This window comes from Fistularia commersonii, chromosome 15, assembly GCF_037954325.1.
Source record: "Fistularia commersonii isolate RoL2024-O1a breed Wild chromosome 15, RoL_Fcom_v1.0, whole genome shotgun sequence".
Taxonomy (NCBI): domain Eukaryota; kingdom Metazoa; phylum Chordata; class Actinopteri; order Syngnathiformes; family Fistulariidae; genus Fistularia; species Fistularia commersonii.
The window spans coordinates 16,970,215-16,992,520 of NC_141298.1; the positions used below are offsets into that span (position 1 = coordinate 16,970,215).

A 22,306-nucleotide genomic window follows, 5' to 3' on the forward strand; every position below is an offset into this window, starting at 1 on the left:
TTCTTCTCCTTCTTCTTCTTTTGACTTGTACCCTTCTGGGGTCACCACCACCAATCATCTGCCTCCATCTAACCCTCTCCTTCAGGACCGACTGACTTCCTGTCCTTCTTCTCTCCATCCAGATGAACACCTTGTCTTGCACTTCTTCTTCTGCCTGCACCCTTCTGGGGTCACGGTAGCTTATCATCTACCTGCATCTCACCCTCTTCTTTAGCACAAGCTAACTTCTTGTCCCTTCTTTGCATCTATAAACCTCCTCTCTGGTCTTCCTCTAACCTCAGTATCCTTCTACCTGGATCTTCACCTCCGTCCATATCCAAAACCATCTCTCCCTGACTTGTATCTCCGGAACACTGCCTCCTGTCTTCTCCTCAACACCACTGACCCATTGGGGCGCCAGATGTGTTTGCTTGTTCTTCAGAGATACTCTTTGGAAATCTAGGACGCTTGTTTCTGCCGCCTCGCGTCGCCGTTTCGCGAAACAACGCCGTCCGCCGTTTATCACGTTGGAGAACCAAACAAAAACCGTCGTAGCTCAACGTGAGCAAGGAGTCTGGTGATGATTATTTTGTTGTTCCTCCGTCTTTTCATTTTGCCGTCGGACCCCCGGAGGGTTTGAGCCGTTGTTTATTCTCCAAATATGGATTTCGTGTATTACACGTGTAAAAAAAAAAAAAAAAAAAAAAAAAAAAAGCGTTGCCACATTGCGGGGAGAAAAGACGACAAAGACAAATCTGTTCCCGGTTACGTGGCGACGATTCGCCGCGGGATTAGCGTGTGCGCCGCCGCCGCCGCCGCCGTCATTCCAAAGCGGCGGCGTCATCGAGCGCCGGAGGCTCTGGCTAGCATCACTCCAGCCGGCGTCGACCTTCTTGTCTCTGCACCTTCAGCGTTCCCCCTCCTCCCCTCCGTCCTCTTCTTCCTCCTCCCGTCCGGAGTCTCGGCCGTCTGCGAGCAATTAGCCTGTTTATCTCCGTTTCCTGCGTTCATCCGATCCATCTGCCGGCTGATCCCGGGACAGCTGCGTCTGAGGGCCACTTTCGGCGAGAGCGGCGAATGCGTGCAAAGACGTTGAAGCAAAAACTTCATGGCGCTGGCACCTCCTCAGGCATCTGAAAGCCATCGGAATACGGAAGGCTCTCCGATGAACCCCCCCCCCCCTCCCCGTCCCCGTAGCCTGCCGACATGATTTTGGAAAGAAGGTCCCAAATTAAATCCGGGTTTTTGACCTCACACGGCGTTCGCAGGTCCTCCAGTTGTGCAGGCGTCTTTTTACGAGCGCTTCTGCCTCACAGCAAGAAGGTCCCTGGGTGGATTCTTCAGGGTTCTCCGGGTTCCCCAGTGGACACACTAAATTGTCAAGACTTGTGAATGACAGCATGAAGGGTTGGTCAACCACCTACAGTGGTTAATTTTCCAAATAAAGTGGTTAAGGCTAAAGTTAGCATAGCTAGTGCGCGGAGGATGGTGTCTGCAGGTAACGCGAGCATACCGAGAGCGTTCTCGGTGTCCTGGATCTGAGGTAATGGAATCACCAACTTGTTTCTCAGCGTAAATCACAGTGATTTCACACTCGTGCACGCCAGCTGAGTTCATCTCCGCCAGGCCTTTATCGGTAAACACACCGAGGCGTAGCTCGTATATCCAGTTTGCCCTTTTCGTAAGGAGAAAGTTGCCTTGGCGTGCCGGACGCTGTTCCGACACATGCGCACCAGATGCGTGTGTTTTTGAATGATAGGCCGTATTAACCTGCTTTTTATTTTCAAGAGATGGGGGTTGAGAATTGCTTCCAGCCAGGAATAATATTCCCATCCATCAAATTTGTATTTGGACTGATCCGTTTCTGTTATCCACGCTACCATCTCCTCTCCTGACAGTTGCAGATTGCTAAACGATGATGTCAAAATCCCAGCCCGCAAAACGAGGGGAGTCGCTGTATCTGGAAGGAACCGCCCGGTCGCTTCAAGAGAGGGGGAGCTAAGTGTTCATGACAGTTTCTTCAAATTGGACACGTCAAGGGTGGGAGCGGGAGTCGTATGCTCTAAACGTGGGCCCTGAAATAGCGTAAACAGCTCTTGATGTGACTCCTAAAGTGAGAAAAGTTAAATTGACAAGGAAAATGAAACAAGGGAAAGCATGTACCGTATTTTCCGGACGTAAACAACGATGAGGCTAATATTTGGACGCTTTTTGGGGGGGCAAACGAGCTTCGCGCCGCTAAAACATTTATCCTCGTCACATTGGACCGATGAAATGACCGGGAAATTCTGAGTCCGTTCAAGTCTGACACCGAAGACGACGACTTTGACGGTTTAAGCGCGCAGGAGGAAGCCTGAGATAGCGATCGGCTAGCCGGTGCGGCTTATATTGAGGTGCGCTCAATAGTCCGGATATTACGGTACTTGTCAGGATTCCCTGAAGAATTGATAAGCTACATGTCTTAGCGGTCAGCTTAGCAAAGGCTGAGTGTTATAATCTCCACAAATGCGCTTTTTAAATGGTTCTGGAGCTCCACGTTGGTACAGTGGTGCAGTGCCAGGAGGTTCCTGGTTCAATTCCAGTGAAGCCCCACAACATGAAATAACCACTCCTCCATATTGAAGTGTACTGTCCAGGATGTAGCCTAAGGCCTGAGATGTAAACGGATGGCACTGGTTTAACTGAACAGGAAGTACCGACCGCCATGGTAGCTGAAAGACCCGTTTTGGACTCAAGTTGTGCCTCATCATACATGTGCGAACCTAAGAAGACAAATGCAAGAACTTTTGGTAGCTGAACATGTAGGCCTGTCAAGAAGGTAAGCAGCTAAATCTGCTTCATCGCTGTTAAAAGGTTATAAAAACATGATTTAATTTTTAATGATGATCACATTACAACCGCATTCGATTTGAAGAATTCCCCCGTTGGAATCTGGAGCTTCACCTCCCCCACTCCGGTGACATTAGCCATCTTGCAAATGTCGCGCCCACGCGAACTGGTAAGGTAGCTCAGACGCTGATAAGATCGGCTCATATGAGGTTTGCTCGTCTTCTGAAGTGCTTTCAACGTCGTCGACGCGCCGCCGCCGCCGCCGAACAAGCGGCGTCTGTTCCCTTTGATGAACGCGCTATGTGTTAACGGTGTCGGCGGCGGGCAGGATGTGGCCGCCCCATGCCGGGGCCTCGGCTGTCGGCAGCTGATTACCGGGTCTGCAGTGTGACGGCGGTTTTCCCCCCCGGTGACCTTGATGTTTTTGATTTGGTCTCGAATTTCCCCGCAAGTGTGTCTTCGCCTCTTCCCGTTATCGCTCATCTTTCTTTGAGGTTCCGTTAATGCCTCCTTTGTCGAGGCTTCTAAGTAGAACAACCTTGTGGTCGCCGCGACTGAGGACGTTTGCTTCCGTCATCTGAGAGCCTGATCTTTAGTCCGAGACCGTCTTCCCGGGGTGCTGCTTTAACGACAATCATTTCATTCATTTGAATGTCCTTATCTTCAGAGGACGGGCGACCCATGTGGGTTAAAAGAGTCAAACCCAGCAGTTTGGGCACTCGAACCCAACATCAGGTCTTCAGTTTGGTGCCACATATTTGCTCCTTTTGCGCCATAGGAACTTTTTACAGTGCCTTGAACCTTCAAGGGCGTTTCCTCGTTGCACTTGGACAGCAGAGGAACCAAGGATCATGGATCTAGACCCATTTTAGATACCACTCATGAGGCAGGGTCTTTTTTACGGCCTCATAGGAGCTAATGACGTAGGTGGTCCTCACAGACTAAAGAGCTCCATTTCTGACATCTATGGTGGTCACTGCCCAGCATAGACACTGAGAAACGGAGCATCAAAGTGGTCAAATTTTTCATTTAATTTATTTAATTTAATTTAATTCAATTTCATTTTATTTTATTTTTATTTATTTATTTACTTTATTTTTATTTATTTATTTATTTATTTATTTACTTATTTATTTATTTATTTGCTTTTTATTTATTTTATTTTATTTATCTATTTTGTTTTATTTTATTTTATTTATTTTATTTTTATTTATTTATTTACTTTATTTTTATTTATTTATTTATCTATTTATTTATTTATTTATTTGCTTTTTATTTACTTTGTTTTATTTATCTATTTTGTTTTATTTTATTATATTTATTTTATTTATTTTATTTTATATTTATTTATTTATTTTATTTTATTTTATTCTTTCACAATCTGATGGTGCTACCTCACGTGCCCCCCATTACCCTTCGGGGACAAGAATCAAGATTTTTAATTGTAAAATGTTTACCAAGAGCTCCCGATTACAGGGTTTGTTTGTTTTTTTTTTTTTATGAAAATAAAAATAAATAGACAAGTTACTCAAATCGTCGTATACCTGATGCGGATGGTGTGAAGGGTGATATGAATATGACAGATAAAGTTTTTTCTTATTCAGATTGTGGTCCCGTACTGCTCGTGCTAATGCAAAGCTAACAGATCCTTCGTGGAACAAAATCCTTTGTCTAAAAGAGGCTACTGTTTTACGCTAGTGCGTTAGCGAGCGGGCGCCCCTTCGATGGTAACGTTAGCTGCTTCTCTTATTTGCATACTAAAGTGTCCTTGGGCGTAATTGGTCCGGTTTGCGCCCGGCACGGCAGTTTTTCGGAAGCGGTAATTCCCCGTCATTGTCATCCTCATATAGTTCGCCGGTGATTCATTTGTTTAATCGTTGTAGCGAAAAGCTAACCGTCGACGGAGTCCGCCTACCGAGTAATCTCGTTAAGTCATATTCCACGCGTTCGTCGGGAAAATAAAAGGACATCGCGGGGCGGGGAGGGACGACGGAATTTCAAGATTTGGCGCGCGGCGAGGAATTATTCCGCGTCAGGGCGTCGATTCCCGCGGCCGCACAGCTGCTGTTTTTAAGTCGCTACGCTCCGCCGCAGACTTCCCTCCGAAATATATCGTTGGAAGTGAATAAACAGCGCTGTGGGGGCCGGTCGTGTGCAGCGTCGGAGGAATCTATGCGACAGCGTCCGCCGGGGAGAGTATTCAATAATCTTTATCGTGCACAGATGTGGGCAATAAAGATACTATTGTTTCTCCATCTGTGTTTTCCGGGTAAGGGGTGTGTTACTCGGCTGTTAGAGCGGCGCTTATTTAATTTCTGTCAGGTAACGTCTGTTTGGTTGCCGTTTTTTTTTTTTTTTTTTTTTTCCCGCCCACAGCCACGACCGTGCCTGTTTTTTTTTTTTTTTTTGGTCGTTTGTATTTTTTTTTTGTATTTCTTAATCGCTCCTCCAGGTAATGTAGTAAACGTGTGACTGAAAAGCACAAACTGGAGCCGAGCGTTACCTCAGCTGACTTCGGCATGGATTTGCTTGGGTAACTCTCTTATTAGCTGTTGTTGCTCGTACTACAATTACCTAATTGATATCTTGTGATCGGTTTCGATGTACCTTGTGGTCGCTTTTGGACAGAAAAGTTCTGTCCGACTTGAATTCCGTCCCAAGAACGAGCCTCCTCCAGGTCCAGGGGAACCTTTTTGTTTTGCTTTCGCAGAAGCTGTAAGGGACGAACTTATTTCTGTCCGAAATGTTCCCCTGGTAAGGATGCAGGTAAGATCGTAGCGTAGCGGAAGGAATGGTTGGAAGCAGCAGGCGGCTGCTCCAAAGTCTCCGGTATTAGCAGCGCGAGGAGGCTAGCATGGTTTCCTGGAGCCATCAGAGGGACTCAGCTTCAACCCTTCCATCTGTGTGTGCGTCGAGCAGGAAATGGCCTTTACGTTTTTGGCCCAAACAGCCCGCGGAAGGGAAGAAAGAAAGCATGCGCGGTGGAGTCGGTTCACGGGAGCGACTCCTGCAGATTCCCCGTCGGGGCGGCGTCAGCGGGACGCTGGTCTGTATGATAATATAATGACATTTTAAGGTTAAAAAGAAATCTAACCTTAACAGGGATATGACTCAGCCCTCTAGGGGACTTGAGAGACTTCCAGGGGTTCTCATTTACAAGTGTAATTTTACATCAAGTGAAATTCTAATGCGTTCCTTGAAGAAGCCTCTGAAGCCCCAACAAGAGTGAACATGGGTCGGTCGGGAGAGCGAGGCGTCCCTCGAGTCGGACGGCTGGCGGTTTGATTCCCGGCTATCGCCGTCTGCAGGCCAGAGTGTGCTCTGCACTCCAGGTGGCTTCCAATTGGTCCGGTTAGCGCCTTGCATAGCATTTCTGGGAGTACGGACATGTATGCTTTGACACCGAAAGGGGCAAAAATATACACTGTATAAGTGGAGGCCATTTGCCATTTTCTATCTGAACTTTTCTTCTTCTTCTTCTGCTTCGCCAACCCTATTCTCTGGATGCTCCTCTCTCACACCAACTAACTTCATCCTCTCTCACTACGTCCATCGATCTTCTCTTTGGTCCTTCTCAAGACCTCCAATTCCAGCATCCGTCTACCAATATATTCCCTCTCCCTCCTCTGTCCAAAACCGAACCATCTCAGTCTGGCTTCTCTGACCTTCTCTCCAAAACATCTACCATGTGCCGTCCCTCCGATGGACTCATTCCTGAGAACCTCGACATCTCCATCTCTGCGACCTCCAGCTCTGCTTTCTGTCTTTTCAACATTGTTACTGTTTCCAGGCCACACAGCATCGCTGGTCTCGCGACTTTCTTGTCCCTCTATCTCATTGTACCCCTGACACTTTTTTCTATCTGAGCTTTTAGTAATAGTAAGGTCTTGTTGCATCACCCAACTAGCAGTAATTACTTTTTTTTTCTATTTATTGTCAATTTATGGATTCAGTTCTTCACACATTCCCATCTATTTGACATTAATCGGGGTAAACTCAGAACCGATCGATTGCTTCGGCCGTCAGAACTCGAGTTCGAAGGCACCGCAAGGGGCATCGGGTATTTGAAGCAAATCATGCCGTCGCGCCTCGAAAATCTCCGATTCCATTGATAAACTATGAAATAAAGCGAGACATTCTGCTCCCCCGGCTCTTGTCGTTGTTTCCTTCCAATTCCATTATTTAAAGAGCCTCCGCCTTCAAGAACTTAAAAGATTTACGCGACCTCTCAGGTTTTGTGCAGGATTTCACCTTTTAGCTGATCCCCGCTTCTTGCGCCGGCAGGTTTAATGGAAAATTCTAGGGTTGCAGCTCGAGGCGCTGCTGTAGTAGCGGAGTGTAGCTAGCACGCTAACACCGGAAAGTACTCAGGTTTGCCATATGTGTCACACACAAGATCACACTTGGATGAGTGTTTACAACCCCTGATGTTAAAGCAGGCGGACCGAAGCCACGATAAACACACACACACACACACACACACACACACACACACACAGGTTTCCATTAGCTCCCAGGAGTAGCAGGACTTCCCGTGGGAAAGTGTCTGCAGCGCTAAGAAGCCCCAGGACTTCACCGTTCTCCTTCCCATGTGGGACGGATGTGCCAAATCACCTTTTCTGCCTTGGATACTTGCATACCCCCCCCCCCCCCCAAAAAAAAAAATGGAGCATGAAAATCAATTTCTCCTTCACCTCCTCAGCCGTAACCTCGTACTCTTCCACTCTCTTCACCCTCGGGTGGATTGTTTTAATGTAATCGTTTTGCGCGCCATGTGTATCGTAAATTTCAGACTGTAAGGCGCACCTTTATATAGGCCGCACTTGCTTATTTTTAAAAAGAAAAAAGGAATCGTATACAAGCGGCAGGTGTCGCAGTTGAAACATGAGATGTTAATGACGGAAAGATTTTTTTTTTTTTAAACTTTTGTTCAATAAATGATGGTAACATCTAGAGGAGGGGTGTCAAACGTACGGCCCGCGGGCTTCAACTGGCCCGCCAGGGGGTCCAATCAGGCCCTCGGATTTTTTTTTATCTAAAATTTAAAAGAAAAATACATAAATTCATGAACTACTTTTTTTAAAATAAAAATTTTGTTCCTATAGTGGCTACTTGGGCCGCACTGTTTTAGTCACTGGTAGCGACACGGCACAACACTATGCGACTCACAACTTACACCAGATGGCAACAATACGGCTTTCGGGTCCGTAAATAGCATTTTGTCCTCCAAGAAAAATAGACCACTTCTTATTTGTTGGTTGAGGTTCGTAAGTTTTTTAAAGGAGCGGTTCATTGCATAGAAATATTTTTTATCATTTACCTGTTCTACTTTACTCTGAAACAAATGAATACTTTGGACTTAGTGTTACTTCTTGGTATTTCCACTAGGATTTTACTGGTCCGGCCCGTTTGACATCAAATTTGGCGTTTGACGCCCCTGATCTACAACTACCGCGACACAACGCAATTCCTTTTTTTCAGGTCAGAACTTACGTGCAGCAGCTCTATTTCCTTCTTGGACAGCCAGACTGATCGCTTTCAACTCGAAAGCCTCAACTAATTCATTTCTCTGCATCTTTTTTCATGATAGGGGTGTGCGCAAAAAGCACAAAATGGCCGATCTTATGAATTATCGTAAATGCAAGTGGCTTTGTCTACTGTGATGGCGTCGGTGGAAGGAAGCTAGCGTAATAACCCTATAAAAATCTGTAAATTAGCCGCGGCGCTGTAAAAGCCGCAGTTCTCAAAGCATGTGGGAAAAAAAAAAATGTTTTAAAACACTCGTAAAAGGCTTAGATTCCAGAAGTTACAGTAATTATTTGATTGCAGATGTGCACATTTGGTGCTCCTTAACGTGTTCTGCGCCAAGCTGCATCCTCGGGTGTGTGTTTTGGAGGCTATCGCTTGTGCGTGGGAAGCGAGCGAGGTCTGTCGCGTAGCGTTAGCGCCCCGCGGGCTTCTCCGTACACGACATCGGGACGGCGAAAGTGAGAAGACAAGAGCGAGGAGGATGAAAAGGAGCAAACGGCGCGGGGGTTCGTGATGCTTTCGGTGGCAGATCTAGATGTAGGTCAGCGTTTTAGCGCCGCGAAGGCGACGGCTGGTGAGATCGCAACATGAGAGCAAACCCACAGTCTTCTTCGGTCTGTGTCAAACATATGATGTGACTCATCCTTAGCTTCTTCGTGCGAGAAGCGAACTCGGTTGGATCTGACCTCCCGCTTTGGATTTGCTTTTCGGTGTAGTTTTCTCGTTGCGACCTCAGAGTTGTTCAGCAAACGTCGGTTACAGCTGCATTTGTTGCTGTCGGTCAACTGATAGCACGTCCTGCTAACCGTCCTGCTACATCGGACGATCGACAAGCCGGGTCTTTCGACAAACATGCTTCATTTGTTAGCGCGTCTTGCTAACAGTCAACGACGAGCTGAATGACAAACCCTACAAACCAAGTATGAGTTGAGGCCATTGGAGGCCAGATGATGAAAGGGCTCCTCTTCATCAGGTCATCTGCTGAAGCTGGTCCTGGTAGTTACCACTGCGGTCCGCAGATGATCTTCCAAGGTGGACCTGATGGTGAAGTAGATGCACGTAGCCTACATGTGATTGTGTCAGGGTTGAGCTGAAAGGTGGTGAAATGGTGAAAATGATAAGTCATACTTGCATCTTCTTCTTCCGGACGCTCCCTTCAGGGGCCACCATGAATCAGTTTCCACCAAATAACCCCCTCCTTCCTGTCTAGACCTCCTGCCTGGGAGTTCCAACATCAGCATCCATCTACCCAGATCCCCATCACAGTCCTCACGTGTCCAAACCATTTCAGTCCGACTTTATTCCCAGAACATCTACCGAGTGCTGACCGGCGATGCTGTATGCTCTACAAACAGTGACGATGCTGAAAAGACAGAAGGCAGAACTAGAGGTTGCAGAGATGAAGATGCTGAGGTTCTCTTTGGGAGCGACCAGGATGGAGGGGATCAGGAATGAGTCCGTCAGAGGGACGACGCATGGTAGATGTTTTGGAGAGAAGGTCAGAGAAGCTAGACTGAGATGGTTGGGTCATGGACAGAGGAGGGAGGGTGACTATAGTGGTGGACGGATGCTGGAATTGGAGGTCTACAGGAAGACCTAAGAGAAGATCGATGGACGTAGTGAGAGAGGATATGAAGGTAGTTGGTGTGCAAGAGGAGGATCCAGAGAATATTGTTAGATGGAGAGGGTGGATTTGCTGTGGCGACCCTGATGGGAAAAACCCAAAGGAAAAGATCATCTACCAAGTGCCGTCCCTCTGATGGGCTTCTTCCTGATCCTATCTGTCCTCCTCACTCCCAAAGAGAACCTAAACACCTTCATCTCCTGCCTTCTCCTCAAAGTCGGTGTCTCAAAGTCATACTTGTACACTTGCGCAGAAATGTGCAGTACTTCTGCAAAAGCCGTGTATTTTATCGTCTTCCTTTACATCCCACCATCTGAACACAACTTCTTTGTGAATTTGAAGCGTCTCGCCGACTTCCTTTGACCTCCACCTGCGGTTAAACCTCGCGTTCTTTGCGTGAAGAGATAAGAACCTCGACTCCCCCCTTTCTCTGGATGAGTTCCGCCAGACTTTTCCCCCCGCCGGCGCAAATCTGAGCGAATGCGTGTCCAAGGGAGACTCCGTTTCCATGGATGCTAACGCATTCGCTGGCACATCTGAGTCCGATTGTCTTTGTTTATAACCCGCCGCTGTCAAATGAGACGGGAGTTTGTTGTTTTTTGTTTTGTTTTTTTTTTCCTCAGGAACTGCCAAATTTGGCTAAATCCAGCGGGATACAGGAGCACATTCTGGCTGGCAGGCGTCGTAAGCCATGAGGTGACATGATTATATACACAGCGGGGTTGTGTGGAGGGGATATGGGCCCTGCGCGCTGAAGGGAGCAGCAGAATATAAACAATGGTTGGGTGGCCCGGCCTCGGCTCTTACTGTGGCCTTTTTAGTCCCTAAGCTCTCACGGTATGTGACTGGCTTTTTCAAAGGTCCAGAACACGGCGTCGCTCAGCTGAAACCGCCGGCTGCGCTGCCAAACCCCGGCCTTATTTGCACGGGGATTTATTCGACGGAACGTATTGTTGTTGATCCAAATCCCGCGTGCTAGCGGAGGAGCGACGTATCCCGATGGGGTCGGCGAAAAAAAAAAACAGACTTAAGCGACAAAACAAACAACTTAGAAGCGTAGCTCGGGCTGCGGCGCCATCTTAAATTTCAGTCGATAGCGTTAGCTAAATGCTATGTGATTTACGGAACGGCGTTGGACTCGCTTGCCCTTCGACGCTTCAGTAACTCGAACCCATTTCGGTCCGCGCGCTAACCAGCTGTCGAATTACGCGGTAGTATCACCGGGGCCGCGACATAAACTTTATTATACGTCTTTAAGGATCTCTTCCCGAGACGGTAGCCATTATTCACGCCATCAATTTTAAAGCGCTACGGATATTTTCGACTTCGAGTTCAAGTGCTGAGTTTTTCCATCGGGCTGTTTTTATCGCGGGCCTCCGGAGCGAATCCTGTAATCGCTGATGACATTTAACATTCCTTCTACATCTCTTTTTTCCAATCCATTCTGGTTATTTAGATATATTTTTGAAATGTACATTACCAACTGAGGATTAAGTAACAAAACAAACAACTTGGAAGCGTAGCCATCTTAAATTCCAGTCGATACCGTTAGCCAAATGCTATGTGATCAAGAGTGGTTAGCACTAGCGCCTCAAGCTAAGAAGGTCCCTGGTTGGATCTCCATGTTCTCCCGTGTCTTGGTATCAATGATAAGTTTTTTTCATTAGACCTTCCTGATCTTATTTTGAAAAACGACTGTTTTAAAGCCTTCGCTTTACTGCTACACTTAACTCCATCGCGCTGTTTCACCCTTCAGCTAACCCTTGAAAATAAAAGTCTCCGGAGAGCTTTTTCGGGAGGAAACGAGCGGACGATGAGGCCGCAGAAGCGTCGCGACAAAAAGAAAGCAGCATTTTAAAGAAAATATCCAAGTTACGGGTTCATCACAACAGGTGATGCACAAACTCTGCGCCCGCGATGCATTATTCGCAGTAAACGGCTTGCTAATGAAGCTAAGCTAACCGCTCCATGGAAGTATTTCATGCATAAAACTGGTACCTGGTTGGGGACGGCTGTACTAGGGTTTCCAGAAACATGCAGGAGATCCTAAATAGTTCTGTGAATGAGGACAAATGGTTGAACGTCTCTAAATGTGGCTTCGGGATTGACCAATCCGGGGCGAGCCAACACCGTCCAATGACAGCTAGCATTGGCTCCAGCACCAGGGTGTAAGATAATGAATGAAGGAATGAATGAATGAATGAACGTGGCAAACCAAGAAGTGCACAAATTTGCTTTATTTCTGTTGTTTTTCTGCGCCTGACATTTGACCAGCCCTTGATTCATGTCAACGGGAAAGTCAGTTCTGATGGTTAAAGGTTAAAGGTCATGGTGTCGGGTTGAAAACGTGAAACTGCTAATGCCTTTCGGACGTTTTGTATCTAAATGGGAATGGATTTAGCGATGAAGTAAATACTGATTGTTGTGACGATTATCCGAGCGATGCAAAAATTGGACTTCCTTCTGAGATGTTGCAACATGCAGGACCTGCAGCTGTTGAGCGCTAATTCCATTTTCCAGAAATCGGTGTAGCTCCCAAACTTTCGACGCTTATTGTCATTGTTGTCGCTCAGTTGCTTTAGCATTAGCACAAGCTAACGCCAGTTAAATGATGGAGTTGCGCATCCGGGCGGAACGCTGCCAGCATGCGCGACATAGCAATACCATATTTAACGATTCGTCGAGGCAGATCATTTGCCTGGAGTGATTTTAGTCATCGAATTACTCGAGGAATCCGTCTTGAAAACATAAATGCTACGCCGCGCTAACTTAGCTTCTATTGTATTTATGGCATTTTCAAAAATGTCCGTTGGAAACATCACTGTATAAAATGTTGACCTTAGCAGCGCGGCTAACGGGCTCATCGCGATGTACGTCGGGTCTCCCTCTTTTTTTACTTTCTGTATATTTTTATCGTTCTAAAATGAGCCTCAACCATCGGATCAAGGCTGAAGAGCCGAGCTGCGAGTACGCCAGGCTGCGATTCTCTGAAGTGTGAACTCCAGGTAGCTAACAATGATCCTTTGTGAAGCGCCGGTAAATATTTTAACCGCGTCTATTGGTTACGCTCAGTTGCTTTTGCATTAGCACAAGCTAATGCCAGTTAAATGATGGCGTTGCCTATCTGGGCGGAACGCTATCCACATGCGCGACATAACAATACCATATTTAACAATTCTTCGAGCCAGATAATTTGCACGGAGTGATTTTAGTCATCGAATTACTCGAGGAATCCATCTTGAAAACATAAATGCTACGCCACATCAACTTAGCTTCTATTGTATTTTTGGCATTTTCAAAAATGTCCGTTGGAAACATCACTGTACAAGATGTTGACCTTAGCAGCGCGGCTAACGGGCTCATCGCGATGTACGTCGGGTCTCCCTCTTTTTTTACTTTCTGTATATTTTTATCGTTCTAAAATGAGCCTCAACCATCGGATCAAGGCTGAAGAGCCGAGCTGCGAGTACGCCAGGCTGCGATTCTCTGAAGTGTGAACTCCAGGTAGCTAACAATGATCCTTTGTGAAGCGCCGGTAAATATTTTAAGCTACATCCTGACGGCGCGGGGAGCCGAAGCACAACCCGATCCGGAGTTAACCGCATTTGACAAGCGTTTTGGACGCGCATTTGTTCGGCTGTCGGAGTTTATTTGGCTCGTGGGAACGCCGCGCCTCCGGGGCGAGACCGAAATCAGGAGCCGCTATCTGAAGAAATAATAAAGCAGACAGCGTTGCTACACAAAGGGCACGGAGAGGCGGGATGGAAATAGATACGGAAAAGGGGGTTAAACAAGGTCGAAGCGAGGGCGCTAAGCGGTGCGCGGCGGAGAGCGCTGGGGGGGGAGGCACCGAGCGAGCGAGCGAGCGAGCGAGCGAGGAGAAGGAAAAAAAAACAGCAAAAAAGGAGAGACAGGAAGCAGAAAGTTGGAAGAGGAGGGGAGGGCGAGGGAGGTTGGCACTCCAGACTTCAGAGTTTGTTCACTCAGAGAGGAGAAACATTTTCCTCCGCTGGCATCTGCCACCACAGCTGAATCCCATCTGAAGAGCTGCGCTGTCATCCATCCAAGCCCGACACACACACACACACACACACACACACACACACACACACACGGGGAGAGAAGGCGACGGGAGAAACGGTAGCGGGCTTCAGACGCTTGAAGTCAAACGCGAGAAAGAGCAAGCACAAAGACGGCCGGATAAAGTAGCCTGGACGCCGCCGCCGCAAATCGGGAGACTCTTGACTCGCCAAACTGAATCGCTCGGGAAAACAAGACGGGAGGATGATCAAGTCCAGTTGGTTCTATGTCAAGTTCAAATACAACGAGAAGGTAAGTCCGTATGTTTTTGCCCCCCCCACCCCCCGTCTTTGCCAGGCTACGTGAATATCGAACCCCCCGTGAAGACGTTCAATTACTTCACCGCGCATCGATTCTCCTCCCAGACATCCTTTATCTTCCTCGCCGGCTGTTTGAGATTCATAGTGGAACTCAGATTTGCAGGGCCCGCCGTAAAACCCGGGTTAAATAGATTCTGGGTGTAATTTCGCCCGGGGGAATATTTACTCCCGGCTGCTGACGGTGCCTCCTCCCTGTAAACGCGGTGTAACAAGAACAGACCGAACAACAACAAACAGCCGATATCCGACACCTTTGTCTGATCGCTTATTTTTTTCCGCTTTCTATCGCGCAAATGTTGTTTTGCGAAACGCCGCCTGTGTGTGTGTGTCTTCCTTTCCTGTTAGTTACACATGAGCCGGTGAGAGTTCAGCTCGGTTCGGTTCAGTCGTTTTTACAATTTAAAAAAAAAAAAAAAAAAAAAAGGAAATAGCGGCGTCTATGTGGAAAACGTGTTTTGTTTTAAGATGTAGCACGACTGTCAAACTGAAGGGACGGCGGAGCTCAGGGGGGTTGGAGGTCCTGAATCCTCAAATCAACTGCAAGGACTTTTTCTTCAGAACGGAGGGTTAGCCGAGAGCCCAGAACAGCGGCGGCGTCGGCTTCTAAATCAGTTAAAACAACTCGGAAGCCTCTGAGGGGGGACGTGCACTCGTCGTCTAATTAATTAAGTCATTAATTTCCTCCAGACCTCAGGCATCTCCACAGCTAACGGCTAAATCCTCTTCAACCTCACTCGTTTATTGTCCCCGGTGTCGGTCACCGTGGCCTCCACCGGCACCGGATGGGGTTCTATCTTTATGTCATCCGTCCGCTTGGAAGTAAATTTGTGACAGGAAGTCGGAAGAAATGAACCCGAAAAAGAAAAGATTTGTTCGTAATTGTCAACAAGGACGTGGATTTAGTAATTTAGTACCGTATTTTCATGACTATAAGGCGCACCGCACTAAAAAGCGCAGTCTCAGTTATTTGTGTCATTACTGTTTTTAACTCACATATAAGGCGCACCTGATTATAAGGCGCACCTGATTATAAGGCGCGGGTTTTATATACAATCCACGCCCACACTTCCCCCTTTAACGTTCTCATGGTGTCCTCTACAACAACAACAACACACAAGCATACAAGTGTGTGTATTTGAAAAGCGGGAGCAAAACTGAGTTTGGTATTCACATTTTTTTTTACCGGTATTCGTCATTAATCAAACCCATGGAAGTCCTCATCCTCTGTTTCTGATTTGAACAGCTGCGCTAAATCTCCATCAAACATTCCGGGTTCACTTTCTTCACTGTCAGAGTCGCTTTCCGTGACGTGCGACTCCTCGGAAATGATGCCGGCTTTTGCGAAAGCTGGAACAACAGTGCCAGCAGACACGTTAGCCTGAGCATCTACAATCCATTCGCAAATTGCAGTGTAACTTGCCCGGCGCTGCCTTCCACTCTTAGTGAAAGAAGACTTTTAATAATAATAATAATAATACATGGGATTTTTATAGCGCTTTTCATGACACTCAAAGACGCTTCACAAGTAAAAAAAAGAGAGGGAACAGAACATACACTGAATTATTGGGAAGAAGTCCATGATTGCAGAGTGTGGCGATGAGCGCCAGTCCAGGGACAAGCTGGAGGAGCTTCGCCGGTGTGCAGCTGAGTGTCGCGCTGCTGTGAGGAGGCAAGTGTTGGAGCTGGATGTCGGAGATGGATTTTTGGTGGAGGGAGAGATGGTGGAGCAGGAGGAGCGAGAAGATTTCGGCCGATGGAAATGCCGTCTTGCTAGGCGCCATCGGGATCCGGAGTTTCGAGAGGCTAGCTAACAAACCAGCCTGCTCAGGCCACCGTCGAGATCCAGAGTTTCGAAAGGCTAGCCGGCTAGCTAGCCAGCCAGCCAGCCTGCTCAGGTCACCGTCGGGATCTGGAGTTTTGAGAGGCTAGCTAGCGAACCAGCCTGCTCAGGTCGGCAAGCTAGTTTGGTAGCTTGCTGGAGATTGTCCAGCTGAGCCTTTGTCTTTGGTTTGGTTGATTGGTAGGAGAGCGGGAAGCGGCAGCCAAATGCTTCAGCGTCCTCCCGCCCGCCATCTTGCCAAAAAAAAAAAAAGTTACCTTTGGTACCCTGTTGTGCGAATCGCTACCGTACCGGTCCCCTTCTTCTGCACAGTGATTCACCGGGATGTCGAAAATGAGCGGCACCTCGTCCATGTTGGTGACGTGGCGGGATGTGTTTGTCGGAGATGTTTTCATGGTTGTTAAAACGACGATGTTCTGCATAACGTACATACCCGTTCTTTCATATACAATCAACGCCCACACTTCCCCCTTTAACGCTCTCATGGTGTTCTCTACTACGTCCACCTTACAACAACAACACACACAGGGCGCACTGCACATTTTGAAGAAAATCTAAGACTTTTATGTGCGCCTATAGTCGTGAAAATACGGTAAATACAGAACTTTGATAATAATAATAATACATAAGATTTGTAGAGCACTTTTCAAGGCACTCAAAGACGCTTCACAAATGAAAAACAGAGTGTCAGACCCGGGGCTGAGAGGAGGCAAGTGCTGAAGCTGATTGTTGGAGATGGTTGCTGGTGGAAGGAGAGATGGTGGGGCAGGAGGAGCAAGTAGATTTTGGCCGATGGAAATGCCGTCCTGCTAGGCGCCGTCGGGATCCGGAGTTTCGAGAGGCTAGTCGGCTAGCTAGCCAGCCGGCCTGCTCAAGTCGCCGTCGGGATCTGGAGTTTCAAGAGGGTAGCCGGCTAGCCAGCCAGTCAGCCAGCTAGCCTGCTCAGGTCGCCGTCGGGATCCGGAGTTTTGCGAGGCTAGCCGGCTAGCCAGCAAGCCAGCCTGCTCAGGTCGGCTAGCTTCACATGGCAGTTTGGGGATTTTCCAGGCGAGCCGTACCCAGGCAGCAGTGGTTGTTACTCCCGATGGTTCGATGGTTGCACCCTTCAGCAAGTTTAGCGTCCAACAGGTGGCAAGTCCAGTAGCAGCACACATACAGTCCCGGTGGGATGTCGTGATTGTGTACGGATGAACGTAGCTTCTGCCTTGCAACAGTTATCCAAGTGATGCAAAAATCGTAGTTCCTTTTGAGATGTTGTACTTGCAGCTGTTGAGTGCTAATTCCATTTTACAGTAAAAGGTGTATCTCCTGTTGGTCCCAACTTTTGATGCTTATTATCATTTCTGTTTTGTTTTCGCGTCCCTTCGCTCACCGGCGCTTCCATCGGTCACCCTCGGTTGTATTAGCATTAGCGCAAGCGAGTGATGGCGTTGCGTATCCGGGAGGAGTTCTGTATTTAACGATTCATCGAGGCGGATCATTAGCCTGGGGTAGTTTTAGTAATGGAATTACTCGAGGAACCCAACTTGAAAACATAAATGCTACGCCGCATTAACTTAGCTTGTATTTTTGCCATTTTTTAAAAGTTTTCGTTGGAAATCACCTCGTGATCGGTCTTCCGCCTCGGATGTCGGCGAGATGCGGGTCAGATAAGGAGGATGCGGCCGTCCCTGATGGGAGCAGCCGAACGGAAAAGACGAAGGTCTTCATCTTCAATGTCCATTTCAGGTTTAGTCAGGTGAGGAATCCTCACTGGAAGTTCTCAAAACCGTCCCTGTCAAAGAAGTACATTATAAATCCGCTCCCTGTGAGATTTAAACGATAATAGGAAAAGATTATCTCGTTCACCGGCTCAGATAAATGAGGAATAACATGCCTCAGATGTCAGATGCGCTTTCCAATTCCAGACGATGTTTGTTTCCGCGCCGCAAACCAAACAAATCATACCGTAGCAAATTCCCGGTGAGACTTTTCCTGACGGACGGACCGACGACACTGTCGTAGTCTGGCGAGATCTTCTGAGCAGGTGGTTGTGTCGTGTCTGCCGGAATCGAGATTTACACCGAAACTCTGTCCGGTCGTTCCGGTGAAGTGTCTTTGTGCTTGTGAACAAACGGACGCGCACCATGGCGGACACACTGATTCCCTTCCAGGGCTTTGGGAAAACGCGTGGGAGGTCTTGTTGTCCCAAATACGAGCGGCAAAAACCCTGCAGATAATAGAGGATTGCGACGGTAGCGTCAGTCAGCGCTGCAAAGGGGGGACGCCTCTGCCAAAAAAGCGAAGGTGCGACATGAAAAGAGAACGCCGCCAGGAAGTGTCGGCGTGGCGACGAGTCACCGCAACCATGACAACAGCACGGGTGTTTCGGGCCGGCGCCGCACAAAGAGAGGAAGGACATCGACGCCGTCCACGTACGCCTTCCGAAACTACCCTTTCCCATCTGGCTTGAGTTAAAGCGAGAACATTTCTAGCTGCATCCAAAGGAAGTGGGAGTCTTGCGAGGGGGTTTCTTAGTGGGAAGAGGCGAGACAAAATAACCGCTCTCAGATCTTCATTTGCCTCTAATCGGGTTGATTTTCAGGACTATTTGTGCGGATATTTTCCTTCCACGTCGGCACTTTTCAAAACAAACACGCACAGAAACATGACGGACGTGTCGGTGCTCGTCGGAGGTCCGAGGGCAGAGAGTGTTTGTGTCAGAGGAAGCCTCGCGCCGCCGTCTGCTTTTTCCAGCTCGCAGCTGTCTGGCCTCGGGAGCGGCGAGCCTCCTCTGTCTGATTATCCGTGATTGACAGGCATGCTTTGGAGCAGCATGCCAAGTGGATAGGAAGTGACCTTAAACAAGCGCTGCCAGTTTTGACTGAGCGCCTGTCTTCCCCGCCCCTCCTCGCCGAAAAGGAAGGGTGAAAAGGGCACAGAGCGCGACTCCTTCTGGGTCCGGACCCGGGGCTGGTGTATATCTGGGGACGGGTAATTGCTGTCCCTGTGTGTGGGCTCATGTCCTGAAGTGAGAGGGCATTAGGGGAAGGGAGGCTTGATGGCTGGATGCATTCCTTGGAGTAGAAAGAGAGGGGAGTGCCTGAGAAGTGCACTTTCTGTATGCTCGCAAGCGCCTTTATCCTCTAAGCCAGTACCCTTGTGGGACGACTCTGGAGTCGCAGACCCGCCGAGGGGCAAGTGGGGACGTGATGTGCGCCGGGATAATTCAGTTCAACCCGAACTGAGTGCCGACACCAAAGTCGAATAGCTTTGAGATTCAAAATTCGCTCGGGCATACAACTTCGGTGCAAGCGGAGGGTGCCATGTTGCGCATCCGAGGGCACCGAGTATTGTACCCATCTTTATACGTGGACTCTGTATGTAAACATGTAGATGTTGAAAAACCTGATATTTGGACAGGGGAGGCTGAGATCTGTTCTTAGATGTACGATCGAAATATCAACCAGGCACCTTGACAAGTCTTAAATCCTCACTAGGCGTCCATCTGGCCCACCATCCCATTCATCGCAAATGCCAACGGTTTCGCAAATAATCAGGAGCGGTTCTTCAGTCTGGGCTGGTTTGATATGAGGCTCAGCCAATAGCTACTTAAGAGGTAATTTGATAAATACAAGATGGCCGCCACCGCTGCCAAAGGGAATATATTGAATGACCCTGTTAGTATATTTATCCAAAAATCAATAAAAAGCATATTTGGATCTTTCAGGCATGAACGCCGCCTGCTAATATTTTCCCATTTTCAGCCCAGCGTCCCATCCGAGTACCATCGGTTTGTGGACATTGCGAGAACCCGGGAGAAGCTGACCGGATCAGACGAGCCTCGGTTGTTTTGTCCGTCGGCGCCAGGGTGCGACGACGCCTCGCGACGACTAAATTCCCTCCTTTGAAAGGCTTCAGAAGCCCGGCTGGACGCGGCACCTCGACCCAAGCCGTCCTTAGTTTGAAGCTCCGCCATCCGTTTGAACCCGTCGAGCCCGAGGCGCAGGTCGCCGGGCAGGGAAATTGCAGAGGAACTAAAGGAACCAAAGATCCAATCACAGATCCAAGGGTTACACCGATGATTCCCAGCAGTACGTTTTCAGAGTTAACGTCAGCTGTTCGTGTTTGTCTGATGAAAATGCTAATAGCCTGTTGATGCTATTTTCCTGTAACTTGTGTGAGTCACATTGAGTTTCTTTACATCCAGCCTGGATATAGTTTGGTCACATCTGTTAGACTCAAAACATGTCCTCATACATTACTTTCTTCTCTATTTGCATTTTCGTGAAGTAATACCGCATCTCTTTGGGCATCGGGGAAGTTATAGGAACCATCTGCAGTGTTCAGAGGGGATGGATTTCTCTGGCAGACTGTACGAGCCAGATGTTTTCTGAGTCGCGTGTCTTAAGACATGACAAACGGTTTCGTCTGAAAAGTACCGCACGTCTTCCGAACGCACCGCAGTAAACAGTTGCTTTACCACTTATCAGGCCGGGCGAGTCGGAGAAAGTAGTTTTCGAACGCTCGTGCTCAACGCACGCTCCAGTAAGGAGTTGGGGAAGTTTGCGCCCGAGGTACACCGAGCACCTCCGATGCTGGATTTTTGACTTCTGTTTTTGAAGGGTTACATCCATACTCTTGTTAAAAGGGAGTTCTTGCGCGAGATGGAAAGAGAAATTGATGTTTTTGGTTGATTGTTGACCTTCAGGCCGCTACGCTTTGAGCAGGGGTACCAGGGCCGTTCGTCTTTGGGGTCGACTTAAACCGTGCTGACCGACAGTTGGAAAATAGTATTTCCAGAAAATGTACGATGCGGCTACTCCGGATTTTGCTTGATAAAGATTTAATACGTGACCTTGTCTGTGGAGGTTCTCAGTCATCCAGGTCCTGGTGAACGCCTGCGGTAGCTGGACTTGAATTTCTGCAGTTGAAGATGTTTCAGCCCCTCATCCCAGTTTTAATGACCTGTGGGGAGTTTCTGAATATAGGCCCAAGAGTTTTGGGCGGGTCTAGGTTTTGGTGGTTTGTCATGTAAATGTAAGAGTTGATCTGCAGAAACTCGGTGATGCTAATGGTGGGTGTTGTTCGTTCGGACAAAGAGCGACTTTTCTGGGATTGCCTGGATTGGAATGTGAAAAGCTAAATAAAGGAGCGAAAACCTGACGGATCCCATGAACTGAGGTTCACCACCAGATCCAGCTCCTGGCAACGTCCACCTGAGCCTCAGTCCATGGGATCCTTTCTCTGGCTCCCAACCCAGGTAATCCCACAAATGTTGCTCTTTTGTCCCAACGAACGACACCCCGATGAGCGGGCCAACCCCCTTAGACCTCACTTCTGCCCATCAACTCTTACATTTACAAAAAAAAGGCACTGTAGCCTAGACCCGCCTACAACCCTGGCGCCTCTGGAAGGCCTTTGGAAGTGAAGAAGCCTCTGGGATGAGGGCTGGAACGTCTTCAAGTGAAGAAATTCAAGTCAAGTTGCCGCAACAAGAAGATTTCGACGATAATATGTGACCCTGCCTTCAGTGTGACAGTAGGGTACCCTACTCTCCGACTCCCCAGACGGGATTGGGTCCACTGCCCCAGCGGGCCGGCGGTGACTTTGAAACCCAGTGCGGACGAGGACAATGGTTTTGCCTTGGAGGAGCTCGGGTGGTATCGAGCGCTTCAAACGTAAACCCAAGGAGGACGGTTTGTTCTTTCCGGTTGCTCCTGCGGCCTCTCGGGGGAAATTCTCCATTACATACCCGTTTGTCGAGTGGATTTGCCTTCTGTATTTGTATTTTGACTCCCGTTTGTCTTCACTCTTTGAGAAAGTTCCTCTCGCAGAGCCGAAAGAAATGAACGAGTCGATCTGCGCGGAAGTTTTATCCCTCTGCCAATCCGTCCACGCTCGAGGGACTTTAATGAGAGTTTATTGGAGCCATTTTAGCCAAGCCAGTTTAATTTATTTATGCTCAAAAGCGGGAGCGGTAAGAGGCTTACGGGACTCTTGACCCCGGGAACGCTCGTCGCAAAGCGGGATCCGTCAGCTTTTTTTTTTTTTTTTTTTCTTTTTTTCTTTTTTCTTTTCTCTCCAGAGAAGCTTGCTTACTACATAAACACATTGAAATTCAAG

At 48.1% G+C, this 22,306-nt stretch overlaps 1 protein-coding gene across 3 annotated transcripts in view; it reads left to right on the plus strand.

The window, feature by feature from the left end:
* auts2a (activator of transcription and developmental regulator AUTS2 a) overlaps nt 1-22,306 on the plus strand; it is a 435,895-nt gene that overhangs the window by 152,155 nt on the left and 261,434 nt on the right. The window contains exon 1 of one of the 3 annotated variants that reach the window (XM_086160360.1): nt 14,044-14,293. The exons of the other annotated variants lie outside the window; for them this stretch is intronic. Coding sequence (XP_086016486.1) covers nt 14,246-14,293 — 48 coding nt within the window. The 5' untranslated portion in view covers nt 14,044-14,245. Of the gene's footprint in view, nt 1-14,043; nt 14,294-22,306 lie in introns of those variants that run through there. 3 annotated transcript variants of the gene reach the window in all.